General features: G+C 50.1%; 6 protein-coding genes across 6 annotated transcripts; 2 read left to right on the top strand and 4 right to left on the bottom strand.

Annotated features, from left to right (window-relative positions):
* Positions 1-1003: 1003 nt before the first annotated feature.
* On the bottom strand, positions 1004-2774 carry BDR25DRAFT_36659 (uncharacterized protein). The gene is made up of 4 exons (XM_033696963.1): positions 2329-2774; positions 1798-2246; positions 1128-1331; positions 1004-1065 (listed from the first exon to the last, which is right to left on the bottom strand). The coding sequence occupies exons 1-3, from the start codon at positions 2703-2705 to the stop codon at positions 1129-1131; spliced, it is 1029 nt and encodes a 342-aa protein (XP_033546933.1). The 5' UTR covers positions 2706-2774; the 3' UTR covers positions 1004-1065; position 1128.
* Positions 2775-2961: 187 nt separating this feature from the next.
* BDR25DRAFT_304059 (phospholipase D/nuclease) lies at positions 2962-6819 on the bottom strand. Its single transcript, XM_033690128.1, has 7 exons — positions 6613-6819; positions 5791-6316; positions 5242-5628; positions 4661-5193; positions 4525-4613; positions 3790-4471; positions 2962-3742 (listed from the first exon to the last, which is right to left on the bottom strand). Exons 1-7 carry the CDS (start codon positions 6658-6660, stop codon positions 3074-3076), a joined length of 2934 nt encoding a protein of 977 aa, XP_033546932.1. The 5' UTR covers positions 6661-6819; the 3' UTR covers positions 2962-3073.
* A 507-nt stretch (positions 6820-7326) lies between these two features.
* On the top strand, positions 7327-8500 carry BDR25DRAFT_343316 (trimeric LpxA-like protein; the record flags this gene model as incomplete). The annotated part of the gene is made up of 3 exons (XM_033693818.1): positions 7327-7471; positions 7774-8053; positions 8184-8500. The coding sequence occupies exons 1-3, from the start codon at positions 7418-7420 to the stop codon at positions 8498-8500; spliced, it is 651 nt and encodes a 216-aa protein (XP_033546931.1). The 5' UTR covers positions 7327-7417.
* Positions 8501-8778: 278 nt separating this feature from the next.
* BDR25DRAFT_262732 (DUF221-domain-containing protein) lies at positions 8779-13141 on the bottom strand. Its single transcript, XM_033686785.1, has 3 exons — positions 12628-13141; positions 10182-12580; positions 8779-10128 (listed from the first exon to the last, which is right to left on the bottom strand). The coding sequence occupies exons 1-3, from the start codon at positions 12870-12872 to the stop codon at positions 9038-9040; spliced, it is 3735 nt and encodes a 1244-aa protein (XP_033546930.1). The 5' UTR covers positions 12873-13141; the 3' UTR covers positions 8779-9037.
* On the bottom strand, positions 12914-14652 carry BDR25DRAFT_355797 (uncharacterized protein; the record flags this gene model as incomplete). The annotated part of the gene is made up of 11 exons (XM_033695523.1): positions 12914-13244; positions 13279-13456; positions 13525-13573; positions 13619-13739; positions 13764-13857; positions 13909-13929; positions 13977-14019; positions 14077-14138; positions 14178-14381; positions 14411-14570; positions 14602-14652. 11 exons carry the CDS (start codon positions 14650-14652, stop codon positions 12914-12916), a joined length of 1314 nt encoding a protein of 437 aa, XP_033546929.1.
* On the top strand, positions 14480-15789 carry BDR25DRAFT_304057 (uncharacterized protein). The gene has a single exon (XM_033690127.1). It carries the CDS (start codon positions 14671-14673, stop codon positions 15520-15522), a length of 852 nt encoding a protein of 283 aa, XP_033546928.1. The 5' UTR covers positions 14480-14670; the 3' UTR covers positions 15523-15789.
* Positions 15790-16078: the final 289 nt, after the last annotated feature.

Genomic DNA, 16078 nt, shown 5'->3' with positions numbered 1-16078 from the left:
AGAGTGTACAGGCTAAAGAGTTTTATAATAGGTTACTTAATTAACCTTAGCTTTTACGTCTATTAATACTCTATAAATTATATAGCTTCTTAGACTCTTAGTTTACAATACGTGACTTCTTTTATAACTTGTGTCTCTGTAAGATTATATGTTTCTAGCCTATCTCGCGTAGGGTATGGTTTTGTATACACTACCTATATAACTATTTGTTGTTAATTTAGTGTCTTTAGCATTGTTGTGTGTCTTGTTAGTGGAGTGAGCTAAACAAGGGATGTAAGTTTGTTAGCTGCTTCCAAAATCTTGTAATTTATTCAGAATATTATACGCACAGATGTCAGCTTGTGCACGCGGTATAGTCCGCTCGTGAGAGCCGAGCTCATCCCAGATCCAAAGGTTCAAAGCAGAGCCGCGCAATTCTCGTTACCCCACCCAAGCTACTGTCATCCTCGTGCACGTTTCAATTTTTCAGCCTTGAAAGCTTTGATTTTATATCTCAGGATTAGCCTAGGTACCTCAATAACCCGACAGTGAATTTCTTCACACATGATAAATTAATTCAGAGCCTTATCCAGGGTAAACAGGTTACAGAACCTATCCATGACCGACCCGAGTCCTCCCACCGTGTGGTTGCCTTCTAATTTCAAGAAACCCTAGTCTAGATTTGAAGGCGCACATGCAGGCCTTCTTTGACATGTGTGAAACCAATAACGCAGTTCGGTGTTATGTACTCGCCTCACTATCGCGCCCCTGGGGCAACATGCGCCCTCTTAGCTTTGTAACGCGGCTGGCGCCCTCAGCCTTGTTGCCCATCCATTTCATTTCTGTCCACAGATATGGACAGTCCAATAGCGGAACCGCGGATGCAAGGAGACCCTTGACTGTTGGGACTGTCGTTCAGAACAGACCAAACTCGTATGCTGCAGGAGGGGGGGCGAACTGAAAGGTTGAGACTCTCCGCATCCCTTATGCATGACCGTACAATTACGTCGGACAAAGGTGCCACAATAGTGACGTGTTCTCAAAGATTGATGGCATGAGACACTATAGTGGAAGCATGCGGCAGATCTATCACAAATTGTTAGCCAATGCTAGGAGTGTGTACACCAAATGCGGTACGCGGTACATACATTATTCTTCTGGCGCAGACCGATTGCGCTCTTCTCCTTTCCAACCTATAAATGGCCATCCGTTTGGTAGTGTTGAAAATCGGGGCAGCTCATAGCGTCCAGCGCAGTTTCCGTCCTCCTGGCACTCTAAATAGCAAAATCCAAATACCTTGCAATAACATTCTTTGGCTGTGGGGCAATGAACGGGTTCTTTCCCAAATATCACTGACAATCGTTAGCAAATGATCAATCCTTGGAGGTATCGGTATCAGAGAGCGGAAGCAAAGAAGTCGAATGTCCTCGCAATGTGGTTAGCGGAACAAATGGAAAACTTCAGCCTTGTGAAGTTTCTCGCGATAATTGACGGGAATATTAGCCAGGCTCAATCGGGAATTAATAAACGAAGCTACCTCGAGAAGGTCTCTACGGGCTCGCGAGAGGCCGCTTATCAGCTTCGAGGCGAAGTATTAGGTCCTTCAAATGTTTGACGTGTTCTCCTGTGACCAGTCCGACCAGGGTATTTGCTTGCGCGGAGGCGTTCGAAGCCTTAGGTAACGGTCTAGAGTTCTAATAGCTCCTTGCTCCACGTCGGCCTTAGTGTGGAAAATCCGGCTTGTAATTGAGCGACGGATCACGGGTGTGAATAGTAATCCAATTTTGGCGACCAGAAAATGAAAGCATGTTAACTCACTATGCCAGCTGTATTCGAAAATTCGCCCGCTGATGCTGTCGTCCAAGGGCGTATCCACCAACCATTCCCTGTAGCGCACATAGTCGCTCTTTGGTCTTTCCAACACCTTTTCCTTAGTCGCTGCGAACTGCGCACAGCAGCTTACACCAACATTGCTAGGGACTTGCTTTCCAGGAAACAGGGCCTCATAGCCCTGCTTGTAGTCCCCTCCAGCGTGTACAGCCGCGCGATGCTCGCCCTCCTCGGCGATAGGCTTGATCTCGGAAGGGCACCCTAGGGACCACGCACATCGAATGTTCACATATCCTTCCTTCTCAAGGTATGGGATCTGGAAGTGCCTGAGCATGGGAAGCCCATCGTAGTCAGGGTCGTCGTTATGCCACTGGTATCGATTCGGGTGGAGGAACAATATGTTGTCTGGCAGTTTGTCGAAATTGTCTATGATGAAGCTGGGGTGTCCGTTAGCCCTTGCATTCCAGCTTCCTTGGCGTCTGAGTGCAGTGTCTTTGCTGCATATGAAGCTCGACTCACGTTAAATAGACCATGCTTTCCCGTCCTTTATTCTTAGGTACAGTTAGCGGCGCACTCTTATCATCAACCCTATATATATTCTTCTCCCACCGTGGAAAGTACTCGTCTAGCCACGTGGCGTCCTCCAACTGTTGGCTGGCGACAACCACAGCCGTTCGACGCTTTGCGACCGCAGGAGTTTCGCCTGCCTTATTCCCACCATTATCGTGCGGGATAGGTTCTCGGTGGTCATCATTCGAAGGCTCGAGGGAGGTGAGCGAGGGTTCCACTGGGGACGGCCATAGCTCTGCTTTGAGGTGGAAGAGCAGGGCGAGGAACAGCCAGACAAGGAGAGCGATGAGTGCGTTTCGCGCGGTGAAACGACGGTGAAGAGGCATTATTTACATTGGATCTTGGGGGAAATGTCTCAAGAACGAGTGGACGCACCCGAAAGAAGTAGATGTAAGCTTTCAAAAGTTGGGGACTGAAGTTATCTCCATTGGCCAGGGGCCAAGTCACAACCAATCGCATGTCGCGAGACTAGAACACAGCGGGTTGCATGCTCCTTTAATCACACCAAAAGCTGGCTTTGCCATGATTCTAGCTAACATCAATAGCTCAAGATCTATAGCTACATCAGAAGCCGGCTGGAGTGTTTTTTTTTTTTTTAGTACAGATCTAGTTTCGTGATTCTGGCTGATGCCCACATAGCTTCCAAGGTTCCTGCGCTGATCCTCCCCGCCAAATCCTGATGGTCACTCCCAGATCAGGTATACACTTCCTCAGTGAAAGCATTCAGCCCAAGTCCTTCCTTAGCGATATCCTCGTCCTTTAGGAAAAGTAACGGCATCTCCACGAGTGTGCCCTTGATCGTGCTCAGTACCTCCTTGACCTCTCGCACCCCGCCCTGACCGAAGTTTTCAGCCACCACATGACCCCACTTATACTGACTGGGTTTCTTCTCCTTCTTATCATTCTCTTCCTCATGGAAGAATCGCTCGTAGTATTCGTCGTACTGCTTCCAGCTCCTCACACCATCATAAGGGACAGGGTGGAATACCCTTGCGAAGGCATCCGTGTTGGTCTTTGCCCGCCAGTTCCAGAGGGATTGGAATTCATCGGAGATGGGGTCCGCAACTTGCCTGTCCTCCTCCGAGCCCCAATCGTAGATGTTTGGTACACCGATGGGTTCAAAGTTCTGGTCTGGGTGATCCATAATCTGGTGCTTCAGCAGGCCAAGGTGTTTGCGGAAGATTTGCCTGCGGAGAGATGACGCGAATTTGGCTGCACGCCAAGGACGGCCGTCCATGAATGAGTCAACTGTGTCGTTATCTTGTACAATAATGGCGATCTCTGAATCATGGTCACCAAGCTGTGAGCGGTCATTCAAGTTTGCAGACCCGCAAATGACAATTTGGTCGTCCGCTATGAGAAGCTGGATTGGGTTAGACAGTGAGACAGACTGTGGGAAGGGGCGCTAACCTTGCTGTGAATATACAATTCCTCACTAACAAAAGCGTCAATCTCATCCATAGCTCCACCCTCCCAAGGGACATTGCGAATGTCCTCTCCGCCGAGCATATAGCACTCACTGACCGAATCCCACCGTCCACTACCAAGACCTTTGCGGCTGCCAATTTGAGCAGCGCCCTGCTGATACTGCTCATATACAGCTGGCCTCCCTTGCCCTTGCGACTGTCCATACCCAGCATCCATCTCATAGACTGGCTGCTGTTCCTGAGGCGGTCGGTAGGCTTGATACTCGCTTTGCGGTTCTTGGTATCCGCTGCCGTAGGCAGCATCATGCTCCTGACGGGCCTGGCTATATGGGACGCCACTGCACTCCTCGGCAGCACGCATGGCCCCACTAGCGTTGATACGGTCGTAACTTCGAAGGTTATAGAACCGAATGTAATCCATGGGGTTATAGCCAGCCTTGGCGATTGTTTCGTAGATGGAGTGTCCTCCACGGTTGATCGAGTCATATTGAAATTCCATGATTGCCCGCGTACCAAGGGCATCATCGGCCTTGAGGTCACCTGCAAATGCGGGAACGGAAGGCATCATCACCATCATCTTGTACTTCTCGCCATCCCTAGCAGCACGGATGATTCTTTCGACGATAGCAGCGCCAATCTTGTTTTTGATCGGTTTCTGCTCGTCCCTGCTTTAGTTAGTACTCAAGAAGCTAGGTGCTCTATATGACATTAGACCTACCCGGTGGCAGTGATGAAGAACTGATTCTCAATGTAGACAAAGTGCTTGCTATTTTTGATGATCTCGCAATAGGCATTTTGGATAGAGTGCTATGCTAATTAGTGGTACTCTGAAATTAGGTGAAGGTCATCTTTACCTCGGTGGCATCCAAGTTGTGACTCCACTTCGCAGAACTCCGGGTGATTTGGCATTCCACTCCTCCTCGCTGGGCGGTGTGAGTGGCATGTGACTGGCCTTGCTCCTGCTGGCTATAATGTGACTCCATTTGATGGTAGCCCTCGCTGATGCGGGAGTGGAGCTTCTCTCGGAGCCCACCTCCTCGACCACTTCCAAAGAGGCCGCGTTCCCCGCCACCTTGACCGTCATAATCACCACCGCCAAGCCCGCGCTCAGTTTCCTCCTCTCCGTCCATCCCTCGCTGCTGGATCGATGGGGGTGGATAATAGCCGCCCTGCTGAGCACCACCTCCAGGCAGAGGGAGACTCTGATATCTAGTGTCCTTCTTACCATACTTCTCTCCATAGATGAAATTCCATCGCTGGGCGAAATGTGTGTGCAGGTCTTGAACTACGGGGCCAGTCAGAGAGAGGGAAATATCAGACCAGCCCATGCGAGAGCTTTGGGTTCTATCAAGCTTGTTTTTCTCCCAATTTGGAACGTCATTAAAGTCTACTCTCATGTTAGCATTGGTTGAGGAAATGAAACCCAGGTACTTACCCATGATCCTCGCGTTGTTAAAATCTTGACCTGGGAATACAATGCGGTCCAGGTCACCCGGGTGGGCATCTGCAATAGGGTGTGAATTCGTGTCCCAGCGTCCATAACATAGGTCTAATCCACCCATGAAAGCCGTTTCGCCGTCAACTAAACATAGCTTTTCGTGATGCGCCCAGTAAAGGATTGTATCCTGGTTCGCTCCGTAAATGGCTTTGAGGCCATCTCCAGGAAGTTGGGCGAGCTTAGCGGGACTAAACGTCATGTTTTGAATAGAGGAGAACATTGATGACTGCAGTACCTTCGCATCGGGGAGATGGTCAGGGTGTCGGAAGACGGAAATGTTGGGATGAAGATTTTCCAAGGCGTGTTTCGTGTGGGCGGAGGACACTGTAATAGGAGGTGCAATCAGCGGGTCCGTCTTTTCGGCTTCTTCAAGGGACTTAAAAATGACACCAAGACCAGCCCAGACGAGGCCTTTAGTGATGGAGTCGGTTGACTCGGGGAGGAGGGAATGGAGATATTCAGGCAGGGTTGGATTGAGCAACTTACGGGTCAGAGCTTGGGTTACCTCCTTGTAAACGATGATATTGACTTTAACACCTCGCTGAGCCGCAGCTTGGAGCATGCGGTCAACTCGATACTGCTGGAATTTGGCAGGCGGTCTTCGGAGGTATAATTCGGGCGACAGCCACCAATCGAGGATCCAGATTGACTCCCTGGCACGCTCTAGAGCCACCGAGACAGCCCACATGTATCCGCAGCCGTCGACATACCATTTGATGTCATTTCCGTGCCGTTCTGGGGCAAAGCTAAGGAAACGGTGTTGGGAATGGTAGTCTTGACCAGGCTGCAAGCCCTGGCCTCCCTGGGGCTGGCTCAAAGCACCACTTTGCTGAGTGTGTCCTTGAGGCTCTTCCTTGCCTGAAAGCTTGTCCTTGATATCGGTGCCGATGGAGTGCACAGCGCTGTGCAGTTTATCGAAAACGAACGACATACCGCCTTCGTTGGAGGACGAACCGTGTTGAAGCGACGAGGATTGCTGGCCGAGATGGGGTTGATAGGTCTGGGTGACGTCCTGCACGAGGTCTCTGGTTAGTGAAAGGTGGAGGAGGGGATGGAGTGAGGGCAGCGAGGGGCATCGAGGGTCTCACGCGGCTTGGTAGCAAAAGAAAGACAGCAGAGGTTAATTGATGGCTAGTGATAAACAGGGGTAGACGACAATGGCGGACGCAGAGACGAACAGTTGGGAGGACCTAGTGGCAGCGGCGTCAAGCCGATGACGGCATGCAGGTCGATAGCAGGAACAGAGGGAATGGAAGGACGCTAACATGAATGTACCAAGGTCCAGGGGTGAAGTGGAAAAATGCTCACAGATTGTTGCTGGTCTTGAGGCCTCCTTCCAAAGATGCGCTTGCCCATGTCTCCAATGAAGCCCCGCTCTCCTTCCTCCCCACCCCCTCCCTGGCCATGATATTCGCCGTACGCGAGATCGTCGTCTCGCCGATTGTAAGCCATATTTGTGGAACAGTCCAGCTACTGGTGGCTGCAGCGCCGTAGGATGCGTCGTTGAAACTGTAAAAAGGGCCCCTTCGAGAATCGAGCTGGGCGTCGAACGATGATCAAACCCCCGCCATCGTCATCCCAGCCTCAGACCCCTGCAGGCTAAGAGCAGGAAAAAAAGTAAATCCCATCAGGCTTTTTCTAGCATCAACAATGCCAGTCTGTGCTCTTCAAAGGCCTGAAAACAGTCGTTTACTTCTGTACTCGCCCTCCTTGCGGTTGATAATAAATCGAATCCTAGGGATATACTGATTTAATAATGATAACTGGGATCGGGTTCTCTCCATCAGGTTGTTCAAGGAACATATTTCTCTTTTGCCACTTGCTCCTTCTGGGAGGTATGGATTGTAAAATAGTATCTCAATTCCTTATATCAATTTTTGGTTGATTGATCAATTCTTGGTTGATTGATCAATTCTTGTTGGCCAGAGAAACAAACAGCTCTTGCGGCGCACGTGATCTACGCGATTTGGCTGTACCTAGCTTCTTTGGCATCTCAACTTCAGCCACCCCATCAAACTTACTCTTGAAATAAGTCAACCAGCCACAACACTGCAACCCTATTGTTCCGTTAGAGGGCATCCTCTTGACTACCTAAGATTCAAGTGAAGCCAATATGTCGCGTCCTTCGGCACGAAAAGCAGCCCCGAAAGGGGAATATATCGAGACTGTATGTATGCATTTTCTCAAGCCTCAAGAAAGCCTGTTCGGCTACCTCTCTGGAAGCATCCTTTCGCCCTTGGTATTTTCTCGCGTTGCCCTTGTCTTGACCGAATATTTTATTCTTCTAAATACTTCTCGTCATGCAAGCTTGCAATTTTTCAAAATATCCTCGCCAATACCCACCTGCCATCTCGCCTCGTCCAATTCCTCCATTCCCTAATTCCCTAAAGCCCCAAAGCCCTCTCCATTCCCCCCTTGTTTCTGCCCCTACCCTACCCCTGTAACCTAATCTAACCAACCCCACCATAGGACTCCGGCAACAAAGTCTCCCGCCGCAGTGCAATAACTGGAACCGCCAATATCACGCTCGGTGGCCGAACTGTCATCATGGCAGACGTTCACCTCCGTGGCGACCTTCATCCCACCCGTGCCGTCCCGTCTTCATCTGGAAAAGATGTCACACCGACTTCCATTTCAATTGGTCGGTGCACGGTGATATCAACTGGTAGTGTGATAAAGCCGCCGTGTCGAATAAGCAGAGGCCAGGTGCATTATTATCCCATGAAGATTGGCGATAATGTTTTTGTTGGTATGTGTGACCACATGCTCCCACTGCTCCGATAGCCTCGTGCGATGTCCTGTTACATTCTTTCATTCCGCCGTTTGGGGGAATTTGCCGTCCTTGATTAGGGGAAGAGACTATATTGACGACCCCCCAGGTCCCCATTCTACCATCTCCGCCATCTCCATCGCCTCCCACGTCCACATCGGCGACCACACCACTATCCACCCCTTCGTCATCATCAAAGAAAATGTCAAAATCCTACCCAACAGTGTCATTCCCGCAAACATGGTAATCCCCTCCAGCTCCGTGGTTGGTGGACGGCCTGCGAGAGTCATCGGGGAAGTCGGAGAAGGTTGGGGCGTGAGCGGGGGAGGAGCGGGGGTTGGAGGCGGACTGGGGGTAGGAGGGGGTGGGGAGAAGAGTTGGGTTGAGGGTGGGGATTTGAGAGAGTTGGTTAGGAGTATTAAGTAAACTAGTTTTGGTTGGAGATGGAGATGTGGACGATGGGGGAGGCTTGGTGGAGGCTTGAAGGGGATGATGGAAGGGTTGATCATGGGTTTGCTAGGTTGTACAGAAGCGTGTACAGAGTGGCAGCTAAGGTGATTGAAGTTATATACCCAAGGAAGAGCGGAAGGTGAAGCTACCTGCTATAATAACACATTTTAGCATCAATTCGGAGCATCGGGTAGATTTGATTATGCCCTAAAAGTACGTCAATGTCCATTGACACATGTGTATTGTCGTCCTGTCATCTAGAATGCACGCTACCTTGTCCTTGAAGCAAAATTAAGAAAGAGAATCATAGATATCTTCCATCCTCTATCACTTACTAAAAGTGAAAGGAAAAGCACTAGAGACGGGGATCTCCATATACAAATCATGCCGCCAAGCTATGCAACGCTCAAAAGGAAAAATACAAACGCCATGCCACAGGTAAAGCAAATGCAGGAGACAGGGGAAACCTAACACCCCTCCCTAACCGTTTCCTCAGGCCTCTGTGTCATATATTTACACCTCAATGTTCTCAAACGGATCCCGATCCGGTGGCAGTCCTTTATACATAACCTTCCCACTCGCGTCCAATCTCGCATTGACGCTAGTAATCCAAATCTTCTCGCTGAACTTTGACGTCCGCGAAATCTCATCCTTCGCCACACCTAATTCATCATGCGGAATCCAGATAGCAGGCTGGATAGCGCGGGTAGCTGGGTGCTGGAACGCTCGAGCAATCAACTTCTGTCTAGCATCTGGCTCGATATCTTCGAGAGTGTCGTCGATGTTGTCAAAGAGATAGGCAGAAGGCATAGTCTGCGCTTCAATGTCACGGATCGGCCCAGCCACATCACCAAGGCCAGACTTGAGAACGTTGGTGACGGCGTTAAGTGGGTTAACATTGTGCTTTCCCTTCTTATATTTTTGGTGGGATTCGGAGTTACGGTATGATTGAGATTGGGAGCGGGAACGAGATCTGTTGGCCCAGCTTTGCTTGTGAGGGCGTTCTGAGCTCTCGTTTGCATCAAGTCGTTCGCTTTGTCGACGACCGCCCATGCGCTTCATCTCAATGGACTCCGAGGGGTGATATCCCTTAGATGCACGACGATCCTCCTCTTCGAGAAGCTGGCTTTCGCGCTTCTCAGCCTTCTCGTGCGCCTCGAGTTCGCTGTTGAGGGACCGGTGTTCGTCATCTCCTTTCGGTTGCCAGCGGCTGGCTTGAGCGCGCTGAAACTCCTCATCTCGTCGCACAGCATCATCCTCAAAGGTGATTGGCAGATACTTGAATAGTGGCCCGAACGCTCTGTTGATTAGGATCTGGTATAAGACGGTCAATCCTGCCATGACGATCATAATGATGCCCTGTGGGAAACACGGTGTGCCCCCGTGAGGCCCATCTTGGATGAAGAAGAGCCCAATCAAGCAGAGTTCCAAGAAGTACAGTCCAGTGAAGAGCTGGTTGATTGCTTTCGGGAATATTAGTCCATTCGTCTCCGCCTTCGCATACGAAACGTAGATCATCTGGTAGCGATAGGTAAACCAGAAGAGGCCGAAGGTTATCAACATCATGATCATGATAAGTGGCGACACAACAGAGTAGATCAAACCTAGAGAGTTTTGTCAGATATAAGTAGTCAGAACTGGAAGGAGCCGACGTTACCAATAGCACCGATGTTCGTGTAGACGGGGATCATATTTCCCCAGTTGATGCCTGGTCTGCTAAGAATCCTTGAAACCTTCTGTCGTGGTGTTGTGTCGATCCAGCGGCTAATCAGTAAGATACCGACGGCAGCGATTTGTAGGAGGGTTCCAGAACTGATACTGAGCGCTTGTAGTATCATGTAGGAATAGAAGTAGTTGGCCGACCTCGGCAAGTTTTGTGCAAGCGTCTGGGGGACACTGAGCGGATTGTTGACTAACTTGTCAATGGTTGCGGATATGCCGGTAGAGATAGATACAACAAGGAAGAGCTGGATGAAGACGAAGGCGAAGTAGAAGTTCTGAACCAGAAGTTCTCGCTCTCCAGCAGTTGTAACTCCCGTCAATTCGGCCATGAATCTCAGGAGGATTGGAAGAACCACAAACAAGAGAGCCAAGAATGCTGGTGGAAGCACACCCTGGATAAAGCTTATGAGCCAACCCGGAAGAGTGTTCAGCCATGCTAGCCAGCCGAGGCCACGAGTTTTGCTCAGCGTCGAGATCTGGGACAAGGCTCCAGTGAACGAGACGGGAATACCCCAACAAATGACAAGGCCAACAATAGCAATGACGACGATGGTGGTCCTAAGATAACGATGCCACCAATCCATACTGAGGTTGTTCCACAAAACGTAATTTGGATTTACTTCAACTGTGCGGGGTGCCATTTGCCGTGGAATATGATGACTGAGAGACTGGCATGCCATATGCGCCGCTACTTGATGATTGAACTGGATGAATGCCGAGTTCATCAAAGGGAACCGCTCCTGGTGAGCTTGGTCATCTGCAATCTCGTGATTGAGACGCGCAAGTTCTTTACGGCAGTAATAGATCGTGTCAACCTTCTTCCCAATGAGGGGTAGTGAAGGCCACCATGTCTTGTCGAACAGAGGGACTCTCATAGTTTCGCGACTCTTGGGCTTTATATATTGCCTCCAGAGTGCATCCTCGCCATCTTCTGCGGAGTCTTCCTTGTAGATCCCAGTGAGGTCATAGGTGACATCCTGTTTCTTTTCTTCTTCCTCCAAAGGAAACTGCTCACCTTCGGCATGGAAAGGCTGCGGGCTTGCAAAATCGCTGATCCTCCTGACCGGATTCAGCGGCGACTTCTTCAACATCTTGAGGGGATCAGTCTTCGACATTGTCGGAGCCTGTAGTTGTGGCTTCTCCGTTGATTGAGGGGAATTGGGCTCCGAGGCTGTCCCTTCTTTGTCATATTGGTCTTTCGTCGAGCCATTCAATGGCGCATAAGTGTCAGTGCTAGCTCCCCGTTGACTATATTCAGCAGATATGGGAGAGGATAATGGCCGATCGTCGGGCCCATCAAGCTGCTGTGGGCCCTGACCTTCGTGTTTACCACCAAAGGCTCCTCTGAATCCACCAACCATCTTAGTTCCGATCTTTCCTACCCCATGACCGACATCTCGGAACCCTTCACCCATTGCCTGAATTCCCTGTCCGACAATCGGTATTCTCGTGCGTTTACGGTATGAATCAGGGGATGAGGAGCGAGAGGATGATGATGATGATGATGACCCTAGAGAGCTTTCTTTTAGCACCTGTTGAAGAGCTTGCTCGATCTGATGCGGGTTTCCAGAACTCATGCCTGGTTCATCGATTGTTTGCTCGATGTCTTGATTCTGCAAGTCTTCATCATGCTTTTTCTCCTTCTTTGATTTCTTAATACCTGCTGCTTTCCGCCTCTTGGCTTCCATCTGCATATGCTTCTTCGTGCACTCGATGATGAGATTTGTCTCCGCAGATTCAAGTGTCCGGGCAATCTTCGTTCTTTTGTCAACTTTTTCCTGTAGGCCGTCGAAGTTTCTGTTGATCCATATCTCTCTGATACCACCAGGGAAAACGTCGTAGAGTGCATCGAGAGCCGCAACGGTAAGCCACTTACGAGGTATGGTTTGGACGAGAATTGTGGTCGCAGAAGCCCTGATTCGATGCTCAGGCATGGTGAGGATGGTCTGTCGCAGACGAACAAATTTCCTCAGAGCTAGATAGAATTGGTAGCACACCCAGAGGATCACGCATACAGCGAGTACCAGGTGCGCCCAAAGCCGGTTAACCTTCTGGGGAACTCCAACGTTCGGCCAAGAGAAGGAGTCCAGCCCTGATACCCCTGGCACGTCGCCAACGCGATTGACCGGTAGAAGCACGGGGAGGATAACAAAAGCCATTGGGATAAATATCCTCAGTAAGAGTTGTAGGTACTGTAGGAAGAGATAGCCATCCACACCGGCAACGCGAATAAGCTCGCGATCGCTAATTGTGAAGACATTCCTGAACGATTCGATGGCAGTGGTGGGTTCTTTGATTCGTTTACTCTTGGAGACGAAGGCGGCCTTGTAGTAACTAGACGAATGAGCGAGAGCGTTATTACAAAAAAGCTCACAACTTACTATATTTTATGGAAGAGACTCTGACGCTCCGTCCGCGTGCCTGGTTGCGTCTTGGATTTTCGAAGCTTCCAATTGCCACTCAGAAGCAGGAATGCAAGTATCTGCACGCCAAAGATGACTGCAGCTGTTGATAGAGAAGCGGCGAAGTTCTCAATACTTTGGTTCTGATTCGCCTGAGCCGCCCCTGCATTGCCCGCCATGGCATCTGTGGAGGTGGCTCGAGCTGATACGTCCGTGGACGACATTGTGCGTAGGAAGATGAAAGATGGTCAAGACGAAAGATAATCTAAGTCGTGAGTTCGTCAGTTGTAAAAGTGCTCGTAGCAGCCATTGGCGGGTCGTTAGGATACAGTGGCCATGCTCCGAGGAGGTGGATGTGGATCGCAGCCGCTGTTGGGATCGGTTTCAAGGGACCACGGCTGGTAGAAAAGAGAGTTGAGGCCGAAGAAGTATTGCAGGGAGATTGGAGAGCGTGAGGAGACTGCCCTGCGAGCACAGGGAGCGTTTGAGGGAGTTGAGGACTGAAGGTGAAGTGTTTCAGGTCTTCCAAGGTATTGTGTGGAGAGCGCGTGCTGGCGTTGCCAAGAGCTAGAAGAGCGCCATTTGCGTCATGCACTCTAGCAAATGAGCAGTTGCAGCCAAACACTTCACAACGGCCGATCCAGCCCGACACTTCGGAGCGCATCCCTAGCCCTCCCTGGTGACTTCTCCTTGCATTGGCGTTTGCTGCGCGCCTGGGCTAAAACTGGAGCCCGTTTGCGTGAGGCGTAAGGAGTCTTTTCTCTTTTTCGCAGCCCAATCTGAGATCTTAAAAGCCGAATGCAGGTGTCTCCAGGATCGATAACGTTGTGTTACTGCGGAGCAGATCTAAGACAATGAAGGCTTAGTTCAGTCCACGCTGATGAAGGAGTGCATCCCAAGGCTGCGGGTCATTTCCAAGAACGCACTCTCACGTGCCGGGGCCGTTTTACCCGTTACCTACACTCCTCACAGCAACCTTAGAATTGCCGCAGTCGGCACCTATTTCCAATGTGGCAGCCTCCAAGGTGAACCCCATAGTGGTCCTGAGGAATAGAGAAACCAACGAGCAGAGATCAGAGATAAAGGATGCCCTCGCACACATTCAAGATACGGACAAGCTCCCTTCGCTCATAGAGAGTATCGAGTGGATCGGGAACCTCAAGCCAGTTAAAGCTGAGGTAACAGACGCCTCAGCATGCTGCCGTGGATCTGTGACACCGGATTGAGTCCTAGCGCTAGAGGTACGATAAACTTATCGACAATTCTCTCTTATGTTGGACGCTGCCGCCCATACGCATAACCATTGTTCCTAACTATACTTAGGCGACTATGGCGGCAGACTTCCGCGATCTTGAAAATCACAAATTCTGTCTAAATCATGAAAAGCGTGTTCGTGAAGTCTTCGATTGCAGCTCGCCTTGTGCTAACCACCATATCAAGCCGCACAGCCACAAAAGCGCCACCTTTGATCGCGAATCTCAAACGCAGAGCTTATCAGATCACACAACTTTAAACTGTTTTGTTCCGACGCGCGAAGCTTAGCATCTCCGTGAATGACGAGACATCCCTATTCCAAGCCTCCACTTCACTCCCATTCACTCCACTCCACCCCCGCTGACACCGGAATCGTGGCGGTGCGTAGAAACCCAGAAAGCGAGATACGAAAATCCGCCCTGCCAGGCACATTTCAAGTGGGCTGACTTGACTTGCTTGACCAATGAACTTTAATTCTTCTGCGTGATGTTGGGCCTCGTTTTTCAACGTTCTCCGAAGCCGTACGATTTCTGATGTCTTGGGTGGTTGCATGGTAGGTGGCGTTGAGGTTTGGAGGTGAGGCTATGGCAGTGCTGGAGAGCTCTATCGTCTTGACGGATACTTAAATGCGGTGCAGTTTCCTGTCGCCCCATCTCGGGCTTCATCCTCTACAGCATTGATAGAACATACGCAACCCACACTTGTTGCCATCTCTTTCAAAGGATAAAAATCTGCAGAAGAGGATTTCATGAACCTCCCGTCGCTAAAATGTCCACTGCAATAGCCTTACAAGATATGCGCCCAACGGATCCCAACACCCAACAGGCGGGAATCCTCCGACAACGCCATCGATCCCCCTCGCAGCATGGCATAAAGGAGGCCACCATCACAACGCACGACTCCGACTCCGACTGGATCATGAATCCCCAGGACAACTCAACTTCTCACCTCCCCGTCGACTCCCAGTCCTTTGTCCCTACAAATACATACTGGATCACTCCCCACGGCATGTTAGCTAAAGATATCAAGATCCTCGACCTAACATCAGATATCACACTCCCATACACGGGTCTAACGAGCTCCTACAAAGACCACGTCAAAATCACACTAAAAGACCACTCCTTCTCTCCCATTTTCACGGTTCATAGGGGCAACTGGTGGGGTTTAAAATACTCCATCACGGACGCCGAAGGGGGCACCGTGGCGGATTGGAAACACCCTTGGCACTCCGCCGGCGAAGCCGTATTGACCTTCCCTGACGACTCAGCACATTCCAGCCACGCCATATCACTCACGAATAAGCGCTGGGGTTTCCGTACTGAAACTTTCACGTTGAATTCTGTTCCTTTTGAGTGGAAGATGGACAGTCTCTGGCACTCTCAGGATATGACGTTGTGCAAAATTTTCGGTTCGGGGCAGAGTGAGAAGAGGGTGGAGGTGGCTAAGTATGCGCAGAAATGGTGGGGTGGGTTTGTGACGGGGGGAACGTTTGTAGTGGATGAGGGTGAGGTAGATGGGTTAGTAGCTTGTCTGACGTTGATGGTTGTATTGAAGAAGAAGAGGCAAAGACAAGCGGAGAGGAGTGGAGGGGGCGGTGGGGGTGGTGGAGGAGGCAGTTAAGTGTATCGAAGCGTTCAAGTGGCTGTGTGGGGAATTGTTTCCGGCGCTGGAGGACTGGCGTTGGATACCCTTTGTGTTTTATTAGTTTTAGACTCGGATATTGCTCAAAGAGATGCTATCGGATTCAATGTACCGTAGGTAGTCACATCATGTGAGACACAGCTAGGGTAGGGTTTATCTATTAAACCCCTTGCTGGAAGTGGGGCGCATGTTAAGTTATTCCCTTGCCATGTTCCATGTTAGGTTATAAGATACAGTAGAATGTGGAGCACCACAATTTCACAAAATAGAAGATGTTGTGACAGATCCTACGGAATCGCGGTCCAAAGTTGTGATGATTTGAGCCATCTTCGCGTTGAGATTGCTAGGATCGAGTGTGCCTACAGTTGGGGAGCTGGGGCTTGGTCAGATTCTGATTGAGGGTGCAATGTTTCCTTTAAATCGGGTTGTTTAAGTAGACAAAGCAAACCCATATTCTGCTTATGAATCATGGGCCGATAATCGAGTCAGAAGGAATATTTGGCCCTCTAGGATCTCAAGCCTGCCACACTATAAA

This window comes from Lindgomyces ingoldianus (genome assembly GCF_010093535.1).
Source record: "Lindgomyces ingoldianus strain ATCC 200398 unplaced genomic scaffold BDR25scaffold_18, whole genome shotgun sequence".
Classification (NCBI taxonomy): Eukaryota; Fungi; Ascomycota; class Dothideomycetes; order Pleosporales; family Lindgomycetaceae; genus Lindgomyces; species Lindgomyces ingoldianus.
The sequence above is the reverse complement of the archived record's forward strand: the minus strand, read 5'-3'. Positions and strand labels throughout refer to the sequence as shown.

Coding starts and splice junctions, on each gene's coding strand:
- BDR25DRAFT_36659 (XM_033696963.1), bottom strand. CDS start 2,705: ATGCCTCTTCACCGTCGTTTCACCGCGCGAAACGCACTCATCGCTCTC. Junction 2,247..2,328: donor GAAAGCATGGTCTATTTAAC/GTGAGTCGAGCT, acceptor CGGACACCCCAG/CTTCATCATAGACAATTTCG. Junction 1,332..1,797: donor TTTCGAATACAGCTGGCATA/GTGAGTTAACAT, acceptor AACGATTGTCAG/TGATATTTGGGAAAGAACCC.
- BDR25DRAFT_304059 (XM_033690128.1), bottom strand. CDS start 6,660: ATGGGCAAGCGCATCTTTGGAAGGAGGCCTCAAGACCAGCAACAATCT. Junction 5,629..5,790: donor GGTAACCCAAGCTCTGACCC/GTAAGTTGCTCA, acceptor CTCCTATTACAG/TGTCCTCCGCCCACACGAAA. Junction 4,614..4,660: donor ACAACTTGGATGCCACCGAG/GTAAAGATGACC, acceptor TAATTAGCATAG/CACTCTATCCAAAATGCCTA.
- BDR25DRAFT_262732 (XM_033686785.1), bottom strand. CDS start 12,872: ATGTCGTCCACGGACGTATCAGCTCGAGCCACCTCCACAGATGCCATG. Junction 12,581..12,627: donor AGTCTCTTCCATAAAATATA/GTAAGTTGTGAG, acceptor TCATTCGTCTAG/TTACTACAAGGCCGCCTTCG. Junction 10,129..10,181: donor CACGAACATCGGTGCTATTG/GTAACGTCGGCT, acceptor AAAACTCTCTAG/GTTTGATCTACTCTGTTGTG.
- BDR25DRAFT_304057 (XM_033690127.1), top strand. CDS start 14,671: ATGTCCACTGCAATAGCCTTACAAGATATGCGCCCAACGGATCCCAAC.